We start from the raw sequence: 24,792 nt of genomic DNA on the forward strand, positions 1-24,792 counted from the left end.
ACTATAGACCAGAACACTACTATAGACCAGACCACTACTATAGACCAGACCACTACTATAGACCAGACCACTACTATAGACCAGACCACTACTATAGACCAGACCACTACTATAGACCAGAACACTACTATAGACCAGACCACTACTATAGACCAGACCAGACCACTACTATAGACCAGACCAGACCACTACTATAGACCAGACCACTACTATAGACCAGACCACTACTATAGACCAGAACACTACTATAGACCAGACCACTACTATAGACCAGAACACTACTATAGACCAGACCACTACTATAGACCAGACCACTACTATAGACTAGACCAGACCACTACTATAGACCAGACCACTACTATAGACCAGAACACTACTATAGACCAGAACACTACTATAGACCAGACCACTACTATAGACCAGACCACTACTATAGACCAGACCAGACCACTACTATAGACCAGACCACTACTATAGACCAGAACACTACTATAGACCAGACCACTACTATAGACCAGACCACTACTATAGACCAGACCACTACTATAGACCAGACCAGACCACTACTATAGACCAGACCACTACTATAGACCAGAACACTACTATAGACCAGAACACTACTATAGACCAGACCACTACTATAGACTAGACCAGACCACTACTATAGACCAAAACACTACTATAGACCAGACCACTACTATAGACCAGACCACTACTATAGACCAGACCAGACCACTACTATAGACCAGACCAGACCACTACTATAGACCAGAACACTACTATAGACCAGACCACTACTATAGACCAGACCAGACCACTACTATAGACCAGACCAGACCACTACTATAGACCAGACCACTACTATAGACCAGACCACTACTATAGACCAGACCACTACTATAGACCAGAACACTACTATAGACCAGACCACTACTATAGACCAGACCACTACTATAGACCAGACCACTACTATAGACCAGAACACTACTATAGACCAGAACACTACTATAGACCAGACCAGACCACTACTATAGACCAGAACACTACTATAGACCAGACCACTACTATAGACCAGACCACTACTATAGACCAGACCAGACCACTACTATAGACCAGACCAGACCACTACTATAGACCAGACCACTACTATAGACCAGACCACTACTATAGACCAGACCACTACTATAGACTAGACCAGACCACTACTATAGACCAGACCACTACTATAGACCAGACCACTACTATAGACCAGACCACTACTATAGACCAGAACACTACTATAGACCAGACCACTACTATAGACCAGACCAGAACACTACTATAGACCAGACCACTACTATAGACCAGACCACTACTATAGACCAGACCACTACTATAGACCAGAACACTACTATAGACCAGAACACTACTATAGACCAGAACACTACTATAGACCAGAACACTACTATAGACCAGACCACTACTATAGACCAGACCACTACTATAGACCAGACCAGACCACTACTATAGACCAGACCAGACCACTACTATAGACCAGAACACTACTATAGACCAGACCACTACTATAGACCAGACCACTACTATAGACCACACCACTACTATAGACCAGAACACTACTATAGACCAGACCACTACTATAGACCAGACCACTACTATAGACCAGACCACTACTATAGACCACACCACTACTATAGACCAGAACACTACTATAGACCAGACCACTACTATAGACCAGACCACTACTATAGACTAGAACAGACCACTACTATAGACCAGACCACTACTATAGACCAGAAGTAAACACACGTTACCCCCAGCCCCCAGTAAACACACGTTACCCCCAGCCCCCAGTAAACACACGTTACCCCCAGACCCCAGTAAACACACGTTACCCCCAGCTCCCAATAAAGGTAAAGCATCAGGTAGCCTAGAGGTTAGTGTTGTGTCAGTAACCGAAAGGTCGCTGGTTCGAATACCCGAGCTGAGCGAGGCACTTAATCCTAATTGCTCCGGTAAATGTGTCTGGATTACAGTGTCTACGATAATGTCTAGATAAATACCTGTGAATGCTGAGTGTTGTGTTTCATAATCTAGGCACAGAGATGATTGACAGTCAGCTGATGGGGGAGTTTGAGGAAGACCTGAAAGAGCTGGAAGCAGACTCCTGGAGCAACGTTATGGACAGCAACTTCCTCAAACATCTGAAGAAGGACGTCATCAAGAGACAGGAAGTCATCTACGGTACCTACCACTGCTACTGTACCTACCACTGCTACAGTACCTACCACTGCTACAGTACCTACCACTGCTACTGTACATACCACTGCTACAGTACCTACCACTGCTCCAGTACCTACCACTGCTACAGTACCTACCACTGCTACAGTACCTACCACTGCTACCACAGTACCTACCACTGCTACACTACCTACCACTACAGTACCTACCACTGTACCTACCACTGCTACACCTACCACTGCACCTACCACTGCTACTGCACCTACCACTGCTACTGTACCTACCACTGCTCCAGTACCTACCACTGCTCCAGTACCTACCACTGCTACAGTACCTACCACTGCTACAGTACCTACCACTGCTACACTACCTACCACTGCTCCAGTACCTACCACTGCTACACTACCTACCACTGCTACTGTACCTACCACTGCTCCAGTACCTACCACTGCTACACTACCTACCACTGCTACTGTACCTACCACTGCTCCAGTACCTACCACTGCTACAGTACCTACCACTGCTACTGTACCTACCACTGCTACTGTACCTACCACTGCTACTGTACCTACCACTGCTCCAGTACCTACCACTGCTACAGTACCTACCACTGCTACTGTACCTACCACTGCTACAGTACCTACCACTGCTACTGTACCTACCACTGCTACAGTACCTACCACTGCTACAGTACCAACCACTGCTACAGCACCTACCACTGCTACACTACCTTCCACTGCTACAGTACCTACCACTGCTCCAGTACCTCCCACTGCTACACTACCTACCACTGCTACTGTACCTACCACTGCTACTGTACCTACCACTGCTACTGTACCTACCAATGCTACGGTACCTACCACTGCTACAGTACCTAGCACTGCTACAGTACCTACCACTGCTACACTACCTACCACTGCTACACTACCTACCACTGCTACTGTACCTACCACTGCTACTGTACCTACCACTGCTACAGTACCTACCACTGCTACTGTACCTACCACTGATACAGTACCTACCACTGCTACAGTACCTACCACTGCACCTACCACTGCTACAGTACCTACCACTGCTACTGTACCTACCACTGCTACTGTACCTACCACTGCTACAGTACCTACCACTGCTACTGTACCTACCAATGCTACTGTACCTACCAATGCTACTGTACCTACCACTGCTACAGTACCTACCACTGCTACTGTACCTACCACTGCTACTGCACCTACCACTGCTACACTACCTACCACTGCTACTGTACCTACCACTGCTACAGTACCTACCACTGCTACTGTACCTACCACTGCTACTGTACCTACCACTGCTACTGTACCTACCACTGCTACTGTACCTACCACTGCTACAGTACCTACCACTGCTACTGTACCTACCACTGCTACTGCACCTACCACTGCTACACTACCTACCACTGCTACTGTACCTACCACTGCTACAGTACCTACCACTGCTACACTACCTACCACTGCTACTGTACCTACCACTGCTCCAGTACCTACCACTGCTACACTACCTACCACTGCTACTGTACCTACCACTGCTCCAGTACCTACCACTGCTACAGTACCTACCACTGCTACTGTACCTACCACTGCTACTGTACCTACCACTGCTACTGTACCTACCACTGCTCCAGTACCTACCACTGCTACAGTACCTACCACTGCTACTGTACCTACCACTGCTACAGTACCTACCACTGCTACTGTACCTACCACTGCTACAGTACCTACCACTGCTACAGTACCAACCACTGCTACAGCACCTACCACTGCTACACTACCTTCCACTGCTACAGTACCTACCACTGCTCCAGTACCTCCCACTGCTACACTACCTACCACTGCTACTGTACCTACCACTGCTACTGTACCTACCACTGCTACTGTACCTACCAATGCTACGGTACCTACCACTGCTACAGTACCTAGCACTGCTACAGTACCTACCACTGCTACACTACCTACCACTGCTACACTACCTACCACTGCTACTGTACCTACCACTGCTACTGTACCTACCACTGCTACAGTACCTACCACTGCTACTGTACCTACCACTGATACAGTACCTACCACTGCTACAGTACCTACCACTGCACCTACCACTGCTACAGTACCTACCACTGCTACTGTACCTACCACTGCTACTGTACCTACCACTGCTACAGTACCTACCACTGCTACTGTACCTACCACTGCTACTGTACCTACCAATGCTACTGTACCTACCACTGCTACAGTACCTACCACTGCTACTGTACCTACCACTGCTACTGCACCTACCACTGCTACACTACCTACCACTGCTACTGTACCTACCACTGCTACAGTACCTACCACTGCTACAGTACCTACCACTGCTACTGTACCTACCACTGCTACTGTACCTACCACTGCTACTGTACCTACCACTGCTACTGCACCTACCACTGCTACACTACCTACCACTGCTACTGTACCTACCACTGCTACAGTACCTACCACTGCTACAGTACCTACCACTGCTACTGTACCTACCACTGCTACAGTACCTACCACTGCTACAGTACCTACCACTGCTCCAGTACCTACCACTGCTACTGTACCTACCACTGCTACTGTACCTACCACTGCTCCAGTACCTACCACTGCTACTGTACCTACCACTGCTACTGTACCTACCACTGCTACAGTACCTACCACTGCTACTGTACCTACCACTGCTACTGTACCTACCACTGCTACAGTACCTACCACTGCTACACTACCTACCACTGCTACTGTACCTACCACTGCTACTGTACCTACCACTGCACCTACCACTGCTACACTACCTACCACTGCTACTGTACCTACCACTGCTACAGTACCTACCACTGCTACAGTACCTACCACTGCTACAGTACCTACCACTGCTCCAGTACCTACCACTGCTACACTACCTACCACTGCTACTGTACCTACCACTGCTCCAGTACCTACCACTGCTACTGTACCTACCACTGCTACTGTACCTACCACTGCTACTGTACCTACCACTGATACAGTACCTACCACTGCTACTGTACCTACCACTGCTACAGTACCTACCACTGCTACTGTACCTACCACTGCTACTGTACCTACCACTGATACAGTACCTACCACTGCTACTGTACCTACCATGGCTACTGTACCTACCACTGCTACAGTACCTACCACTGCTACTGTACCTACCACTGCTACAGTACCTACCACTGCTACTGTACCTACCACTGCTACAGTACCTACCACTGCTACTGTACCTACCACTGCTACACTACCTACCACTGCTACACTACCTACCACTGCTACTGTACCTACCACTGCTACAGTACCTACCACTGCTACTGTACCTACCACTGCTACTGTACCTACCACTGCTACTGTACCTACCAATGCTACGGTACCTACCACTGCTACAGTACCTACCACTGCTACAGTACCTACCACTGCTACTGTACCTAACACTGCTACAGTACCTACCACTGCTACAGTACCTACCACTGCTACACATACCACTGCAACTGTACCTACCACTGCTACTGTACCTACCACTGCTACTGTACCCTACTCTACCTTGAATTATACCAGGCACTACTACCCCTCTATCTAGAGTTACAATACACTACTACCCCTCTATCTAGAGTTACAGCATACTACTACCCCTCTATCTAGAGTTACAATGCACTACTACCCCTCTATCTAGAGTTACAATGCACTACTACCCCTCTATCTATAGTTACAATGCACTACTACCCCTCTATCTAGAGTTACAATGCACTACCAGCCCTCTATCTAGAGTTACAACGCACTACTACCCCTCTATCTAGAGTTACAATGCACTACTACTCCTATCTAGAGTTACAGCATACTACTACCCCTCTATCTAGTTACAATGCACTACTACCCCTCTATCTAGAGTTACAGCATACTACTACCCCTCTATCTAGAGTTACAGCATAATACTACCCCTCTATCTAGAGTTACAATGCACTACCACCCCTCTATCTAGAGTTACAGCATACTACTACCCCTCTATCTAGAGTTACAATGCACTACTACCCCTCTATCTAGAGTTGCAGCATACTACTACCCCTCTATCTAGAGTTACAATGCACTACTACCTCTCTATCTAGAGTTACAATACACTACTACCTCTCTATCTAGAGTTACAATGCACTAACACCCCTCTATCTAGAGTTACAGCATACTACTACCCCTCTATCTAGAGTTACAATGCACTACTACCCCTCTATCTAGAGTTGCAGCATACTACTACCCCTCTATCTAGAGTTACAATGTACTACTACCCCTCTATCTAGAGTTACAATGCACTACTACCCCTCTATCTAGAGTTACAGCGCACTACTACCCCTCTATCTAGAGTTACAATGCACTACTACCCCTCTATCTAGAGTTACCAGGAACTACTACCCCTCTGTCTAGAGTTACAATGCACTACTACCCCTCTATCTAGAGTTACAATGCACTACTACCCCTCTATCTAGAGTTACAGCGCACTACTACCCCTCTATCTAGAGTTACAATGCACTACTACCCCTCTATCTAGAGTTACCAGGAACTACTACCCCTCTATCTAGAGTTACAATGCACTACAACCCCTCTATCTAGAGTTACAGCACACTACCACCCCTCTATCTAGAGTTACAGCATACTACTACCCCTCCATCTAGAGTTACAATGCACTACTACCCCTCTATCTAGAGTTACAATGCACTACTACCCCTCTATCTAGAGTTACAATGCACTACTATCCCTCTATCTAGAGTTACAGCATACTACTACCCCTCTATCTAGAGTTACAATGCACCACTACCCCTCTATCTAGAGTTACCAGGCACTACTACCCCTCTATCTAGAGTTACAATGCACCACTACCCCTCTATCTAGAGTTACCAGGCACTACTACCCCTCTATCTAGAGTTACAATGCACCACTACCCCTCTATCTAGAGTTACAATGCACCACTACCCCTCTATCTAGAGTTACCAGGCACTACTACCCCTCTATCTAGAGTTACAATGCACCACTACCCCTCTATCTAGAGTTACAATGCACCACTACCCCTCTATCTAGAGTTACAATGCACCACTACCCCTCTATCTAGAGTTACAATGCACCACTACCCCTCTATCTAGAGTTACAATGCACCACTACCCCTCTATCTAGATGTAACAGTACTCTTCTGGCGTTGTGTACATCAGTCATCGACACGGAACTCCAATATGTAGCACCAGTCATGTAGCTGTATTCTGTTAGGAACGGCACAAAATTGCACGTCATGCAATGCACGTCTCACCATCCAACTCTGCACTCACGCACGCTGGTTTGGTGCTTGTTCACTGGGACGATTCTAACTGGAACATACCCTCGTAAGCAAGCTACGCAAACCAGGCAATAAGATGCCATGTTGAGTAGGTGAAGGCAAGACAAACTCAAACCAAAAACCCATTGGCTTAACAATAAAGTGGCAAGGGGAATCACCAATATAACCCTGTTACATAGAGTTACAGCATACTACTACCCCTCTATCTAGAGTTACAGCATACTACTACCCCTCTATCTAGAGTTACAATGCACTACCACCCCTCTATCTAGAGTTACAGCATACTACTACCCCTCTATCTAGAGTTACAATCCACTACTACCCTCTATCTAGAGTTACAGCATACTACTACCCCTCTATCTAGAGTTACAATGCACTACTACTCCTATCTAGAGTTACAATACACTACTACCCCTCTATCTAGAGTTACAGCATACTACCACCCCTCTATCTAGAGTTACAGCATACTACTACCCCTCTATCTAGAGTTACAATGCACTACTACCCCTCTATCTAGAGTTACAGCATACTACTACCCCTCTATCTAGAGTTACAATGCACTACTACCCCTCTATCTAGAGTTACAGCATACTACTACCCCTCTATCTAGAGTTACAATGCACTACAACCCCTCTATCTAGAGTTACAGCACACTACCACCCCTCTATCTAGAGTTACAGCATACTACTACCCCTCTATCTAGAGTTACAATGCACTACTACCCCTCTATCTAGAGTTACAATACACTACTACCCCTCTATCTAGAGTTACAATGCACTACTACCCCTCTATCTAGAGTTACAATGCACTACTATCCCTCTATCTAGAGTTACAGCATACTACTACCCCTCTATCTAGAGTTACAATGTACTACTACCCCTCTATCTAGAGTTACAATGCACCACTACCCCTCTATCTAGAGTTACCAGGCACTACTACCCCTCTATCTAGAGTTACAATGCACCACTACCCCTCTATCTAGAGTTACCAGGCACTACTACCCCTCTATCTAGAGTTACAATGCACCACTACCCCTCTATCTAGAGTTACCAGGCACTACTACCCCTCTATCTAGAGTTACAATGCACCACTACCCCTCTATCTAGAGTTACAATGCACCACTACCCCTCTATCTAGAGTTACAATGCACCACTACCCCTCTATCTAGAGTTACAATGCACCACTACCCCTCTATCTAGATGTAACAGTACTCTTCTGGCGTTGTGTACATCAGTCATCGACACGGAACTCCAATATGTAGCACCAGTCATGTAGCTGTATTCTGTTAGGAACGGCACAAAATTGCACGTCATGCAATGCACGTCTCACCATCCAACTCTGCACTCACGCACGCTGGTTTGGTGCTTGTTCACTGGGACGATTCTAACTGGAACATACCCCCTCGTAAGCAAGCTACGCAAACCAGGCAATAAGATGCCATGTTGAGTAGGTGAAGGCAAGACAAACTCAAACCAAAAACCCATTGGCTTAACAATAAAGTGGCAAGGGGAATCACCAATATAACCCTGTTACATAGAGTTACAGCATACTACTACCCCTCTATCTAGAGTTACAGCATACTACTACCCCTCTATCTAGAGTTACAATGCACTACCACCCCTCTATCTAGAGTTACAGCATACTACTACCCCTCTATCTAGAGTTACAATCCACTACTACCCTCTATCTAGAGTTACAGCATACTACTACCCCTCTATCTAGAGTTACAATGCACTACTACTCCTATCTAGAGTTACAATACACTACTACCCCTCTATCTAGAGTTACAGCATACTACCACCCCTCTATCTAGAGTTACAGCATACTACTACCCCTCTATCTAGAGTTACAATGCACTACTACCCCTCTATCTAGAGTTACAGCATACTACTACCCCTCTATCTAGAGTTACAATGCACTACTACCCCTCTATCTAGAGTTACAATGCACTACTACCCCTCTATCTAGAGTTACAATGCACTACTACCCCTCTATCTAGAGTTACAATGCACTACTACCCCTCTATATAGAGTTACAATGCACTACTACCCCTCTATCTAGAGTTACAATGCACTACTACCCCTCTATCTAGAGTTACAATGCACTACCACCCCTCTATCTAGAGTTACAGCATACTACTACCCCTCTATCTAGAGTTACAATCCACTACTACCCTCTATCTAGAGTTACAGCATACTACTACCCCTCTATCTAGAGTTACAATGCACTACTACTCCTATCTAGAGTTACAATACACTACTACCCCTCTATCTAGAGTTACAGCATACTACCACCCCTCTATCTAGAGTTACAGCATACTACTACCCCTCTATCTAGAGTTACAATGCACTACTACCCCTCTATCTAGAGTTACAGCATACTACTACCCCTCTATCTAGAGTTACAATGCACTACTACCCCTCTATCTAGAGTTACAGCATACTACTACCCCTCTATCTAGAGTTACAATGCACTACAACCCCTCTATCTAGAGTTACAGCACCCTCTATCTAGAGTTACAGCATACTACTACCCCTCTATCTAGAGTTACAATGCACCCCTCTATCAACCCTCTATCTAGAGTTACAGCCCCTCATCACTGCACTACTATCCCTCTATCTAGAGTTACAGCATACTACTACCCCTCTATCTAGAGTTACAATGCACTACTACCCCTCTATCTAGAGTTACAATACCACTACCCCTCTACCCCTCTATCTAGAGTTACAATGCACCACTACCCTCTATCTAGAGTTACCAGGCACTACTACCCTCTATCTAGAGTTACAATGCACCACTACCCCTCTATCTAGAGTTACCAGGCACTACTACCCCTCTATCTAGAGTTACAATGCACCACTACCCTCTATCTAGAGTTACAATGCACCACTACCCCTCTATCTAGAGTTACAATGCACCACTACCCCTCTATCTAGATGTAACAGTACTCTTCTGGCGTTGTGTACATCAGTCATCGACACGGAACTCCAATATGTAGCACCAGTCATGTAGCTGTATTCTGTTAGAACGGCACAAAATTGCACGTCATGCAATGCACGTCTCACCATCCAACTCTGCACTCACGCACGCTGGTTTGGTGCTTGTTCACTGGGACGATTCTAACTGGAACATACCCCTCGTAAGCAAGCTACGCAAACCAGGCAATAAGATGCCATGTTGAGTAGGTGAAGGCAAGACAAACTCAAACCAAAAACCCATTGGCTTAACAATAAAGTGGCAAGGGGAATCACCAATATAACCCTGTTACATAGAGTTACAGCATACTACTACCCCTCTATCTAGAGTTACAGCATACTACTACCCCTCTATCTAGAGTTACAATGCACTACCACCCCTCTATCTAGAGTTACAGCATACTACTACCCCTCTATCTAGAGTTACAATCCACTACTACCCTCTATCTAGAGTTACAGCATACTACTACCCCTCTATCTAGAGTTACAATGCACTACTACTCCTATCTAGAGTTACAATACACTACTACCCCTCTATCTAGAGTTACAGCATACTACCACCCCTCTATCTAGAGTTACAGCATACTACTACCCCTCTATCTAGAGTTACAATGCACTACTACCCCTCTATCTAGAGTTACAGCATACTACTACCCCTCTATCTAGAGTTACAATGCACTACTACCCCTCTATCTAGAGTTACAATGCACTACTACCCCTCTATCTAGAGTTACAATGCACTACTACCCCTCTATCTAGAGTTACAATGCACTACTACCCCTCTATCTAGAGTTACAATGCACTACTACCACTCTATCTAGAGTTACAGCATACTACTACCCCTCTATATAGAGTTACAATGCACTACTACCCCTCTATCTAGAGTTACAATGCACTACTACCCCTCTATCTAGAGTTACAATGCACTACTACCCCTCTATCTAGAGCTAGACATACCCTGATCTCCCCCTCCTAACCTTTAACCCCTCCCTGTATCTCCCCCTCCCTGTATCTCCCCTCCCTGTATCTCCCCTCCTGTTTCTCCCTCCTAACCTTTAACCCTCCCTGTATCTCCCCTCTGTATCCCTCCCTATCTCCCTCCTAACCTTTAACCCCTCCCTGTATCTCCCCCCTGTATCTCCCCTCCTAACCTTAACCCCTCCCTGTATCTCCCTCCTAACCTTTAACCCCTCCCTGTATCTCCCCTCCTAACCTTAACCCCTCCCTGTATCTCCTCCCTGTATCTCCCTCCTAACCTTTAACCCCTCCCTGTACCCTCCCTGTATCTCCTCCTAACCTTTAACCCCTCCCTGTATCTCTCCTAACCTTTAACCCTCCCTGTATCTCCCCTCCCTGTATCTCCTCCCTGTATCTCCCTCCTAACATTTAACCCCTCCCTGTATCTCCCTCCTAACCTTTAACCCCTCCCTGTATCTCCCTCCCTGTATCTCCCTCCTAACCTTTAACCCCTCCCTGTATCTCCCTCCATGTATCTAACCCCCTCCCTGTATCTCCCACTCCTAACCTTTAACCCCTCCCCCTGTATCTAACCCCCTCCCTGTATCTCCCCCTCCTAACCTTAACCCCTCCCTGTATCTCCCTCCTAACCTTTAACCCTCCCTGTATCTCCCTCCTAACCTTTAACCACTCCCCTGTATCTCCCTCCTAACCTTTAACCCTCCCTGTATCTCCCCTCCCTGTATCTCCCCTCCTAACCTTTAACCCCTCCCTGTATCTCCCTCCTAACCTTTAACCCTCCCTGTATCTCCCCTCCCTGTATCTCCCTCCCTGTATCTCCCTCCTAACCTTAACCTCCCTGTATCTCCCTCCTAACCTTTAACACCTCCCTGTATCTCCTCCTGTATCTCCCCTCCTGTATCTCCCTCCCTGTATCTCCCCTCCTAACCTTTACCCTCCCTGTATCTCCCCTCCCTGTATCTCCTCCTAACCTTTAACCCTCCCTGTATCCCCCTCCCTGTATCTCCCCTCCTAACCTCCTAACCTTTAACCCTCCCTGTATCTCCCAACCCCCTCCCTGTATCTCCCCTCCTAACCTTTAACACCTCCCTGTATCTCCTCCCTGTATCTCCCCTCCCTGTATCTCCCCCTCCCTGTATCTCCCTCCTAACCTTTACCCCTCCCTGTATCTCCCCTCCCTGTATCTCCCCTCCTAACCTTAACCCTCCCTGTATCTCCCTCCCTGTATCTCCTCCTAACCTTTAACCCCTCCCTGTATCTCCCCTCCCTGTATCTCCCTCCTAACCTTTAACCCTCCCTGTATCTCCCTCCTAACCTTTAACCCCTCCCTGTATCTCCCCTCCCTGTATCTCCCCTCCTAACCTTTAACCCCTCCCTGTATCTCCCTCCTAACCTTTAACCCCTCCCTGTATCTCCTCCCTGTATCTCCCTCCTAACCTTTAACCCCTCCCTGTATCTCCTCCCTGTATCTCCCCTCCTAACCTTTAACCCCTCCCTGTATCTCCCCTCCTAACCTTTAACCCTCCCTGTATCTCCTCCTAACCTTAACCCCTCCCTGTATCTCCCCTCCCTGTATCTCCCCTCTCCTAACCTTTAACCCCTCCCTGTATCTCCCCTCCCTGTATCTCCCCCTCCCTGTATCTCCCCTCCTAACCTTTAACCCCTCCCTGTATCTCCCTCCTAACCTTAACCCTCCCTGTATCTAACCCCCTCCCTGTATCTCCCCTCCTAACCTTTAACCCTCCCTGTATCTCCTCCTAACCTTTAACCCCTCCCTGTATCTCCCTCCTAACCTTTAACCCCTCCCTGTATCTCCCTCCTAACCTTAACCCCTCCCTGTATCTCCCTCCCTGTATCTCCCTCCTAACCTTTAACCCCTCCCTGTATCTCCTCCCTGTATCTCCCTCCTAACCTTTAACCCCTCCCTGTATCTCCCTCCCTGTATCTCCCCCCTCCTGTATCTCCCCTCCTAACCTTTACCCCTCCCTGTATCTCCCTCCCTGTATCTCCCCCTCCTAACCTTTAACCCTCCCTGTATCTCCTCCCGGTATCTCCCTCCTAACATTTAACCCCTCCCTGTATCTCCCCTCCTAACCTTTAACCCCTCCCTGTATCTCCTCCCTGTATCTCCCTCCTAACCTTTAACCCCTCCCTGTATCTCCTCCTCCCTGTATCTCCCCTCCCTGTATCTCCCTCCCTGTATCTCCCTCCTAACCTTTAACCCCTCCCTGTATCTCCTCCTCCCTGTATTCCCCTCCTAACCTTTAACCCTTCCCTGTATTCCTCTCCTCCTAACCTTTAACCCCTCCCTGTATCTCCCTCCTAACCTTAACCCCTCCCTGTATCTCCTCCTCCTAACCTTTAACCCCTCCCTGTATCTCCCTCCTAACCTTTAACCCCTCCCTGTATCTCCTCCTCCCCTAACCTTTAACCCCTCCCTGTATCTCCCTCCCTGTATCTCCCCCTCCTAACCTTTAACCCTCCCTGTATCTCCCCCTAACCTTTAACCCCTCCCCTTTAACCCCTCCCTGTATCTCCCCTCCTAACCTTTAACCCTCCCTGTATCCCTCCCTGTATCTCCTCCTCCTAACCTTTAACCCCTCCCTGTATCTCCTCCTCCCTGTATCTCCCTCCTAACCTTTAACCCCTCCCTGTATCTCCCCTCCTAACCTTAAATCTCCCCTCCCTGTATAACCTTTAACCCCTCCCTGTATCTCCCCTCCTAACCTTTAACCCCTCCCTGTATCTCCCTCCTAACCTTTCCTCCCTGTATCTCCCCCTCCTTAACCCCTCCCTTATCTCCCTCCCTGTATCTAACCCCTCCCTGTATCTCCCTCCCTGTATCTCCTTACCTTTAACCCCTCCCTGTATCTCCTCCTCCTAACCTTTAACCCTCCCTGTATCCTCCCTCCTAACCTTTAACCCTCCCCTCCTCCAGAGTTGATGCAGACAGAGATGCACCACGTGAGGACCCTGCTGATCATGATGGAGGTGTACAGTAAGGGTCTGGTGAAGGAGCTGCAGCTGGAACCTCAAACAGTAGACAGGCTGTTCCCTGCCCTGGGGGAGCTCCTGGACCTTCACGCCTCCTTCCTGACACGTCTCCTGGAGAGGAAGAGAGAGAGCCAGCAGGAGGGAGAGGACAGAGGATTCATCATCAACAAGATAGGAGACATCCTGGAGACACAGGTTAGAGGAGGGAGAGAGCCCACACTACAGAACACCACACTACACCACAGAACACCACACTACAGAACACACACTACAGAACACCACACCACACACCACACAGAACACCACACTACAGAACAGAACACCACACTACAGAACACCACACTACAGAACACCAAACTACAGAACACCACACTACAGAACACCACACTACACTACAGAACACCACACTACAGAACACACACTACAGAACACCAACTACACCACAGAACACCACACTACAGAACAGAACACCACACTACAGAACACCACTCACACTACAGAACTCCACCTGAACACCACTACAGAACACCACACTCACACCACAGAACACCACACTACAGAACACCACACTAACACCACAGAACACCACACTACAGAACAGAACACCACACCACACTACAGAACACCACTAACACTCACAGAACACCACACACACTACAGAACACCACACTACACTACATAACACCACTACAGAACACCACACTACAGAACACCACACACACCACAGAACACCACACTACACCACAGAACACCACACTACAGAACACCCACTAACCAGAACACCACACTACAGAACACCACACTACAGAACACCACACCACACTACAGAACACCACACTACAGAACACCACACTACAGAACACCACACTACACTACAGAACTCCACTACACTACAGAACACCACACTACAGAACACCACACTACAGAACACCACACTACACCACAGAACACCACACTACACTACAGAACACCACACCACAGAACACCACACACACCACAGAACACCACACTACACACAGAACACCACACTACAGAACAGAACACCACACTACAGAACACCACACTACAGAACATCACACTACACCACACTACAGAACACCACACTACAGAACACCACACACTACAGAACACCACACTACAGAACACCACACTACAGAACACCACACTACAGAACACTACACTACAGAACACCACACTACAGAACACCACACTACAGAACACACAACACTACAGAACACCACACACAGAACACCACACTACAGAACACCACACTACACTACAGAACACCACACCACAGAACACCACACTACAGAACACCACACTACACTACAGAACACCACACTAACACCACAGAACACCACACCACACTACAGAACACCACACTCACACTACAGAACACCACTACACTACAGAACACCACTACACTACAGAACACCACACTACACTACAGAACACCACACTACACTACAGAACACCACACACACCACAGAAACACCACACTACAGAACACCACACTACACCACAGAACACCACACTACACCACAGAACACCACAGAGAGCACCACAGAACACACACAGAACACCACACTACAGAACACCACACTCAGAACACACACTACACTACAGAACACCACACTACAGAACACCACACTACAGAACACACACACTACAGAACACCACACTACAGAACACCACACTACAGAACACCACACTACAGAACACACTACAGAACACCACACTACAGAACACAGAACACACACTACACTACAGAACACCACACTACACTACAGAACACACACTACACCACAGAACACCACACAGAACACCACAGAACACCCACTACACCACAGAACACCACACTACAGAACACCACACTACAGAACATCACACTACACTACAGAACACTACAGAACACACACTACACAGAACACCACACTACACTACAGAACACTCACACTACAGAACACCACTACAGAACACCACACACTACAGAACACCACACAGAACACCACACTACAGAACACCACACACTACACAGAACACCACACTACAGAACAGAACACACACTACAGAACACCACACTACAGAACACCACTACACCACAGAACACCACACTACACACAGAACACCACACTACACCACAGAACACCACACACCACAGAACACCACACTACACCACAGAACACCACACTACACCACAGAACACCACCACACTACAGAACACCACACTACACCACAGAAGAACACTACACTACAGAACACTACACTACAGAACACCACACTACACTACAGAACACCACACTACAGAACACCACACTACAGAACACCACACAGAACACCACACACAGAACACCACAGAACAGAACACCACACTACAGAACACCACACTACACTACAGAACACCACACTACAGAACACCACACTACAGAACACCACACACACTACAGAACACCACACTACAGAACACCACACACACTACAGAACACCACACTACACACAGAACACCACACAGAACACCACAGAACACTACACCACAGAACACACACACTACAGAACACCACACACCACAGAACACCACACACTACAGAACACCACACTACAGAACACCACACCACAGAACACCACACACACACAGAACACACACTACACCACAGAACACCACACTACACACTACAGAACACCACACTACACTACAGAACACCACACTACAGAACACCACACAGAACACCACACTACAGAACACCACACACTACAGAACACAGAACACCACACCACAGAACACCACACTACACAGAACACACTACACTACAGAACACCACACCACACTACAGAACACCACACCAGAATACACCACAGAACACCACACTACAGAACACTACAGAACACCACACTACACCACAGAACACCACACAGAACACCACTAGAAACACACACAGAACACCACACTACAGAACACCACACACACTACAGAACACCACACTACAGAACACCACACAGAACACACTACAGAACACCACACCAGAACACCACACCACAGAACACCACACTACACAGAACACACACACTACAACACAGAACACCACACTACACAACACCACACCACAGAACACACACTACACTACAGAACACCACACTACAGAACACCACACTACACACACACACTACAGAACACCACACTACAGAACACCACACTACACCACACTACAGAACACCACACACAGAACACCACACCACAGAACACCACACTACACCACAGAACACCACACTACAGAAACCACTACAGAACACACACACTACAGAACACCACACTACAGAACACCACACTACAGAACACCACACTACAGAACAGAACACCACACAGAACACCACACAGAACACCACCACACAGAACACCACCACACTACAGAACACCACACTACACTACAGAAACACACTACACCACAGAACACCACACTACAGAACACCACACCACAGAACACCACACACACACAGAACACCACACTACACTACAGAACACACTACAGAACACCACACTACACACAGAACACCACACACACCACAGAACACCACACCACAGAACACCACACTACAGAACACCAACAGAACACACTACAGAACACCACACTACACCACAGAACACCACACTACAGAACACCACACTACAGAACAGAACACCACAGAACACCACACCACAGAACACCACACTCACAGAACACCACACTACAGAACACCACACTACAGAACACACACTACAGAACACCACACAGAACACTACAGAACACCACTACAGAACACCACACTACAGAACACCACACACACACACAGAACACCACACACAGAACACCACACTACAGAACACCACACACCACAGAACACCACACTACACCACAGAACACCACACTACAGAACACCACACTACACCACAGAACACCACACAGAACACCACAGAACACCACACTACACACAGAACACCACCACAGAACACACACACACACTACAGAACACCACACACACCACAGAACACCACACTACACTACAGAACACCACACCACAGAACACCACACTACAGAACACACACACACTACAGAACACCACAGAACACACACACAGAACACCACACTACACCACAGAACACCACAGAACACACTACAGAACACCCACTACAGAACACCACTACAGAACACACACTACAGAACACCACACTACAGAACACCACACTACAGAACACCACACTACAGAACAACACCAGAACACCACACTACAGAACACCACACCACACTACAGAACAACACTACAGAACACACACACTACAGAACACCACACTACAGAACACCACACTCAGAACACCACACTACAGAACACCACACTACACCACAGAACACCACACACTACAGAACACAGAACACCACACCACAGAACACCACACTACACCACAGAACACCACACTACAGAACACCACACTACAGAACACCACACTACAGAACACACAGAACACACACACTACACTACAGAACACACACACACTACAGAACACCACACTCACAGAACACCACTACAGAACACACACACACTACAGAACACCACACTACAGAACACCACACTACACAGAACACCACACTACACCACAGAACACCACACTACACCACAGAACACCACACACAGAACACCAGAACACACACACACCACAGAACACCACACAGAACACAGAACACCACACTACAGAACACCACACTACAGAACACCACACTACAGAACACCACACCACACAGAACACCACACACAGAACACCACACTACACCACAGAACACCACACTACACTACAGAACACCACACACACAGAAATACACACACAGAACACACACTACAGAACACCACACTACACTACAGAACACCACACTACAGAACACCACACACAGAACACCACACAGAACACCACTACACCACAGAACACCACACACACCACAGAACACCACACACAGAACACCACACTACAGAACACCACACTACAGAACACCACACTACAGAACACCACACTACAGAACACCACACACAGAACACCACACACACTACACCACAGAACACCACACTACAGAACACCACACTACAGAACACCACACACACAGAACAACACACACACAGAACACCACACTACAGAACACCACACTACAGAACACCACACTACAGAACACCACACACAGAACACCACACTACACACAGAACACCACACTACAGAACACCACACCACAGAACACCACACTACACCACAGAACACCACACACACCACAGAACACCACACTACAGAACACCACACTACAGAACACCACACTACAGAACACCACACTACAGAACACCACACTACACAGAACAACACCACAGAACACCACACTACAGAACACCACACTACAGAACACCACACTACAGAACACCACATTACAGAACACCACACAGAACAGAACACTACAGAACACACACACTACAGAACAGAACACCACACTACACCAATACAGAACACCACACCACAGAACACCACACTACAGAACACCACACTACAGAACACACACTACACAGAACACCACACTACAATACAGAACTACAGAACACCACACTACACTACAGAACACCACACTACAGAACACCACACTACAGAACACCACACCACACCACAGAACACCACACTACAGAAACACCACACTACAGAACACCACACCACACTACAGAACAGAACACTACAGAACACCACACTACAGAACACCACACTACAGAACACACACACACTACAGAACACCACACAGAACACCACACTACAGAACACCACACTACACTACAGAACACCACACTACACTACAGAACACCACACTACACTACAGAACACCACACTCCAGAACACCACACACTACAGAACACACACTACAGAACACCACAGAACACCACACCACAGAACACCACACTACAGAACACAGAACACTACAGAACACCACACTACAGAACACCACACTACACTACAGAACACCACACTACACAGAACACCACACTACACAGAACACCACACACTACAGAACACCCACAGAACTACACACAGAAACCACACTACACTACAGAACACCACACTACAGAACACCACACTACAGAACACCACACTACAGAACACCACACTACAGAACACCACACTACAGAACACCACACCACAGAACACCACACCACAGAACACTACACTACAGAACACCACACTACAGAACACCACACCACAGAACACCACACTACAGAACACTACACTACAGAACACTACACTACAGAACACCACACTACACCACAGAACACCACACTACACTACAGAACACCACACTACAGAACACCACACTACAGAACACCACACTACAGAACACCACACACTACAGAACACCACACTACAGAACACAGAACACACACACAACACCACACTACAGAACACCACACACAGCACAGAACACCACACTACAGAACACCACACTACAGAACACCACACTACACTACAGAACACCACACTACACTACAGAACACCACACTACACCACAGAACACCACACTACACCACAGAACACCACACTACACCACAGAACACCACTACAGAAACACACACACTACAGAACACCACACTACACTACAGAACACCACACTACAGAACACCACACCACAGAACACCACACTACAGAACACCACACCACAGAACACCACACTACAGAACACCACACTACACAACACAGAACACACACAGAACACCACACTACACCACAGAACACCACACTACAGAACACCAACACCACACTACAGAACACCACACTACAGAACACCACACTACAGAACACCACACCACAGAACACCACACACAGAACACCACACTACAGAACACACACTACAGAACACCACACTACAGAACACCACACCACAGAACACCACACTACAGAACACCACACCACAGAACACCACACTACAGAACACCACACTACACAGAACACAGACACACAGAACACCACACCACAGAACACCACACTACAGAACACCACACTACAGAACACCACACTACAGAACACCACACTACACAGAACACCACACTACAGAACAGAACACAGAACACCACACTACAGAACACACACACCACAGAACACCACACTACAGAACACCACACTACAGAACACAGAACACACACTACAGAACACCACACTACAGAACACCACACTACAGAACACCACACACACACCACACTACAGAACACCACACTACACCACAGAACACCACACTACACCACAGAACACCACACTACAGAACACCACACACTACAGAACACACACTACAGAACACACACACAGAACACCACACTACAGAACACCACACACTACAGAACACCACACTACAGAACACACACACTACAGAACACCACACACACTACAGAACACCACACTACACTACAGAACACCACACTACAGAACACACACTACACCACAGACACACAGAACACCACACTACAGAACACCACACTACACAGAACAACACTACACCACACTACAGAACACCACACTACACTACACCACACTACACTACACCACACCACAGAACACCACACTACAGAACACCACACTACAGAACACCACACTACAGAACACCACACCACAGAACACCACACCACAGAACACCACACTACAGAACACACACACAGAACACCACACCACAGAACACCACACACACACAGAACACCACACTACAGAACACTACACTACAGAACACCACACTACACCACAGAACACCACACCACACTACAGAACACCACACTACAGAACACCACACTACAGAACACCACACTACAGAACACCACACCACACTACAGAACACCACACTACAGAACACAGCACTACAGAACACCACACTACAGAACACCACACAACACTACAGAACACTAAACTACAGAACACCACACTACAGAACACCACACTACACTACAGAACACCACACTACACTACAGAACACCACACTACACCACAGAACACCACACTACACCACAGAACACCACACTACACCACAGAACACCACACTACACTACAGAACACCACACTACACCACAGAACACCACACTACAGAACACCACACTACAGAACACCACACTACAGAACACCACACACAGAACACCACACTACAGAACACCACCACACTACACCACACCACAGAACACCACACTACACCACAGAACACCACACTACAGAACACCACTACAGAACACCACACTACAGAACACCACACTACAGAACACCACACTACAGAACACCACACCACAGAACACCACACACAGAACACTACACCACAGAACACCACACTACAGAACACCACACTACAGAACAACACCACAGAACACCACACTACAGAACACACACACAGAACACACACACAGAACAACACCAGAACACCTACACTACAGAACACCACACTACAGAACACCACACTACAGAACACACACACTACAGAACACCACACCACAGAACACCACACACAGAACACCACACTACAGAACACCACACTACAGAACACCACACTACACCACAGAACACACCACAGAACACCACACCACAGAACACCACACTACAGAACACCACACTACAGAACACACTACACTACAGACACACCAGAACACTACAGAACACACTACAGAACACCACACACAGAACACCACACACACCACAGAACACACACACTACACAGAACACCAACACCACAGAACACCACACTACAGAACACCACACACACTACAGAAACCACACTACAGAACACCACACCACAGAACACCACACCACAGAACACCACACTACAGAACACCACAGAACACCACACTACACACAGAACACCACACAGAACACACCACAGAACACCACACTACACCACAGAACACCACACTACACCACAGAACACCACACTACAGAACACCACACTACACCACAGAACACCACACTACAGAACACCACACTACAGAACACCACACTACAGAACACCACACTACAGAACACCACACTACAGAACACACACACAGAACACACCACACCACAGAACACCACACTACACCACAGAACACCACACTACACTACAGAACACCACACTACAGAACACCACACTACAGAACACCACACTACAGAACACCACACCACAGAACACCACACACAGAACACCACACTACAGAACACCACACTACAGAACACCACACCACAGAACACCACACCACAGAACACCACACCACACCACACTACAGAACACACACACAGAACACCACACCACAGAACACCACACTACACACCACACACAGAACACCACACTACAGAACACCACACTACAGAACACCACACTACAGAACACCACAACACCACACACACACAGAACACCACTACACTACACAGAACACCACACTACACACAGAACACACACTACAGAACACCACACTACACTACAGAACACCACACTACACCACAGAACACCACACTACACCACAGAACACCACACTACAGAACACCACACTACACTACAGAACATCACACTACAGAACACCACACTACAGAACACCACACTACACTACACCACACTACAGAACACCACACTACACTACACTACACGACAGAACACCACACTACACTACAGAACACCACACTACACCACAGAACACCACACTACACCACAGAACACCACACTACACCACAGAACACCACACTACACCACAGAACACCACACTACAGAACACCACACTACAGAACACCACACTACAGAACACACTACACCACAGAACACCACACTACAGAACACCACACACAGAACACACACACACAGAACACCACACTACACCACAGAACACCACACTACACTACAGAACACCACACTACAGAACACCACACTACAGAACACCACACTACAGAACACCACACCACAGAACACCACACTACAGAACACCACACTACAGAACACCACACTACAGAACACCACACCACAGAACACCACACCACAGAACACCACACCACAGAACACCACACTACAGAACACCACACCACAGAAGAACACTACAGAACACACACTACAGAACACCACACCACAGAACACCACACCACAGAACACCACACTACAGAACACCACACTACAGAACACCACACACAGAACACACACACAGAACACCACACTACAGAACACCACACTACACTACACCACACTACACCACACTACACCACACTACAGAACAC

The 24,792-nt window shown here is 47.4% G+C and overlaps 1 protein-coding gene across 3 annotated transcripts in view; it reads left to right on the forward strand.

Moving 5' to 3' along the window:
* Positions 1–24,792, forward strand: part of LOC115119912 (A-kinase anchor protein 13-like) — a 54,644-nt gene that overhangs the window by 20,274 nt on the left and 9,578 nt on the right. For all 3 annotated transcript variants that reach the window (XR_010462652.1, XR_010462651.1, XM_065015289.1), the window contains exons 7-8: positions 2,095–2,241; positions 14,500–14,750. Coding sequence is in view for 1 of the 3 variants with exons in the window: in XM_065015289.1 (XP_064871361.1) it covers positions 2,095–2,241; positions 14,500–14,750 (398 nt within the window). In the remaining 2 variants the exon portion in view is untranslated. The remainder of the gene's footprint in view (positions 1–2,094; positions 2,242–14,499; positions 14,751–24,792) is intronic.

The sequence above is a fragment of the Oncorhynchus nerka genome, unplaced genomic scaffold (assembly GCF_034236695.1).
Source record: "Oncorhynchus nerka isolate Pitt River unplaced genomic scaffold, Oner_Uvic_2.0 unplaced_scaffold_1542, whole genome shotgun sequence".
Lineage (NCBI taxonomy): Eukaryota > Metazoa > Chordata > Actinopteri > Salmoniformes > Salmonidae > Oncorhynchus > Oncorhynchus nerka.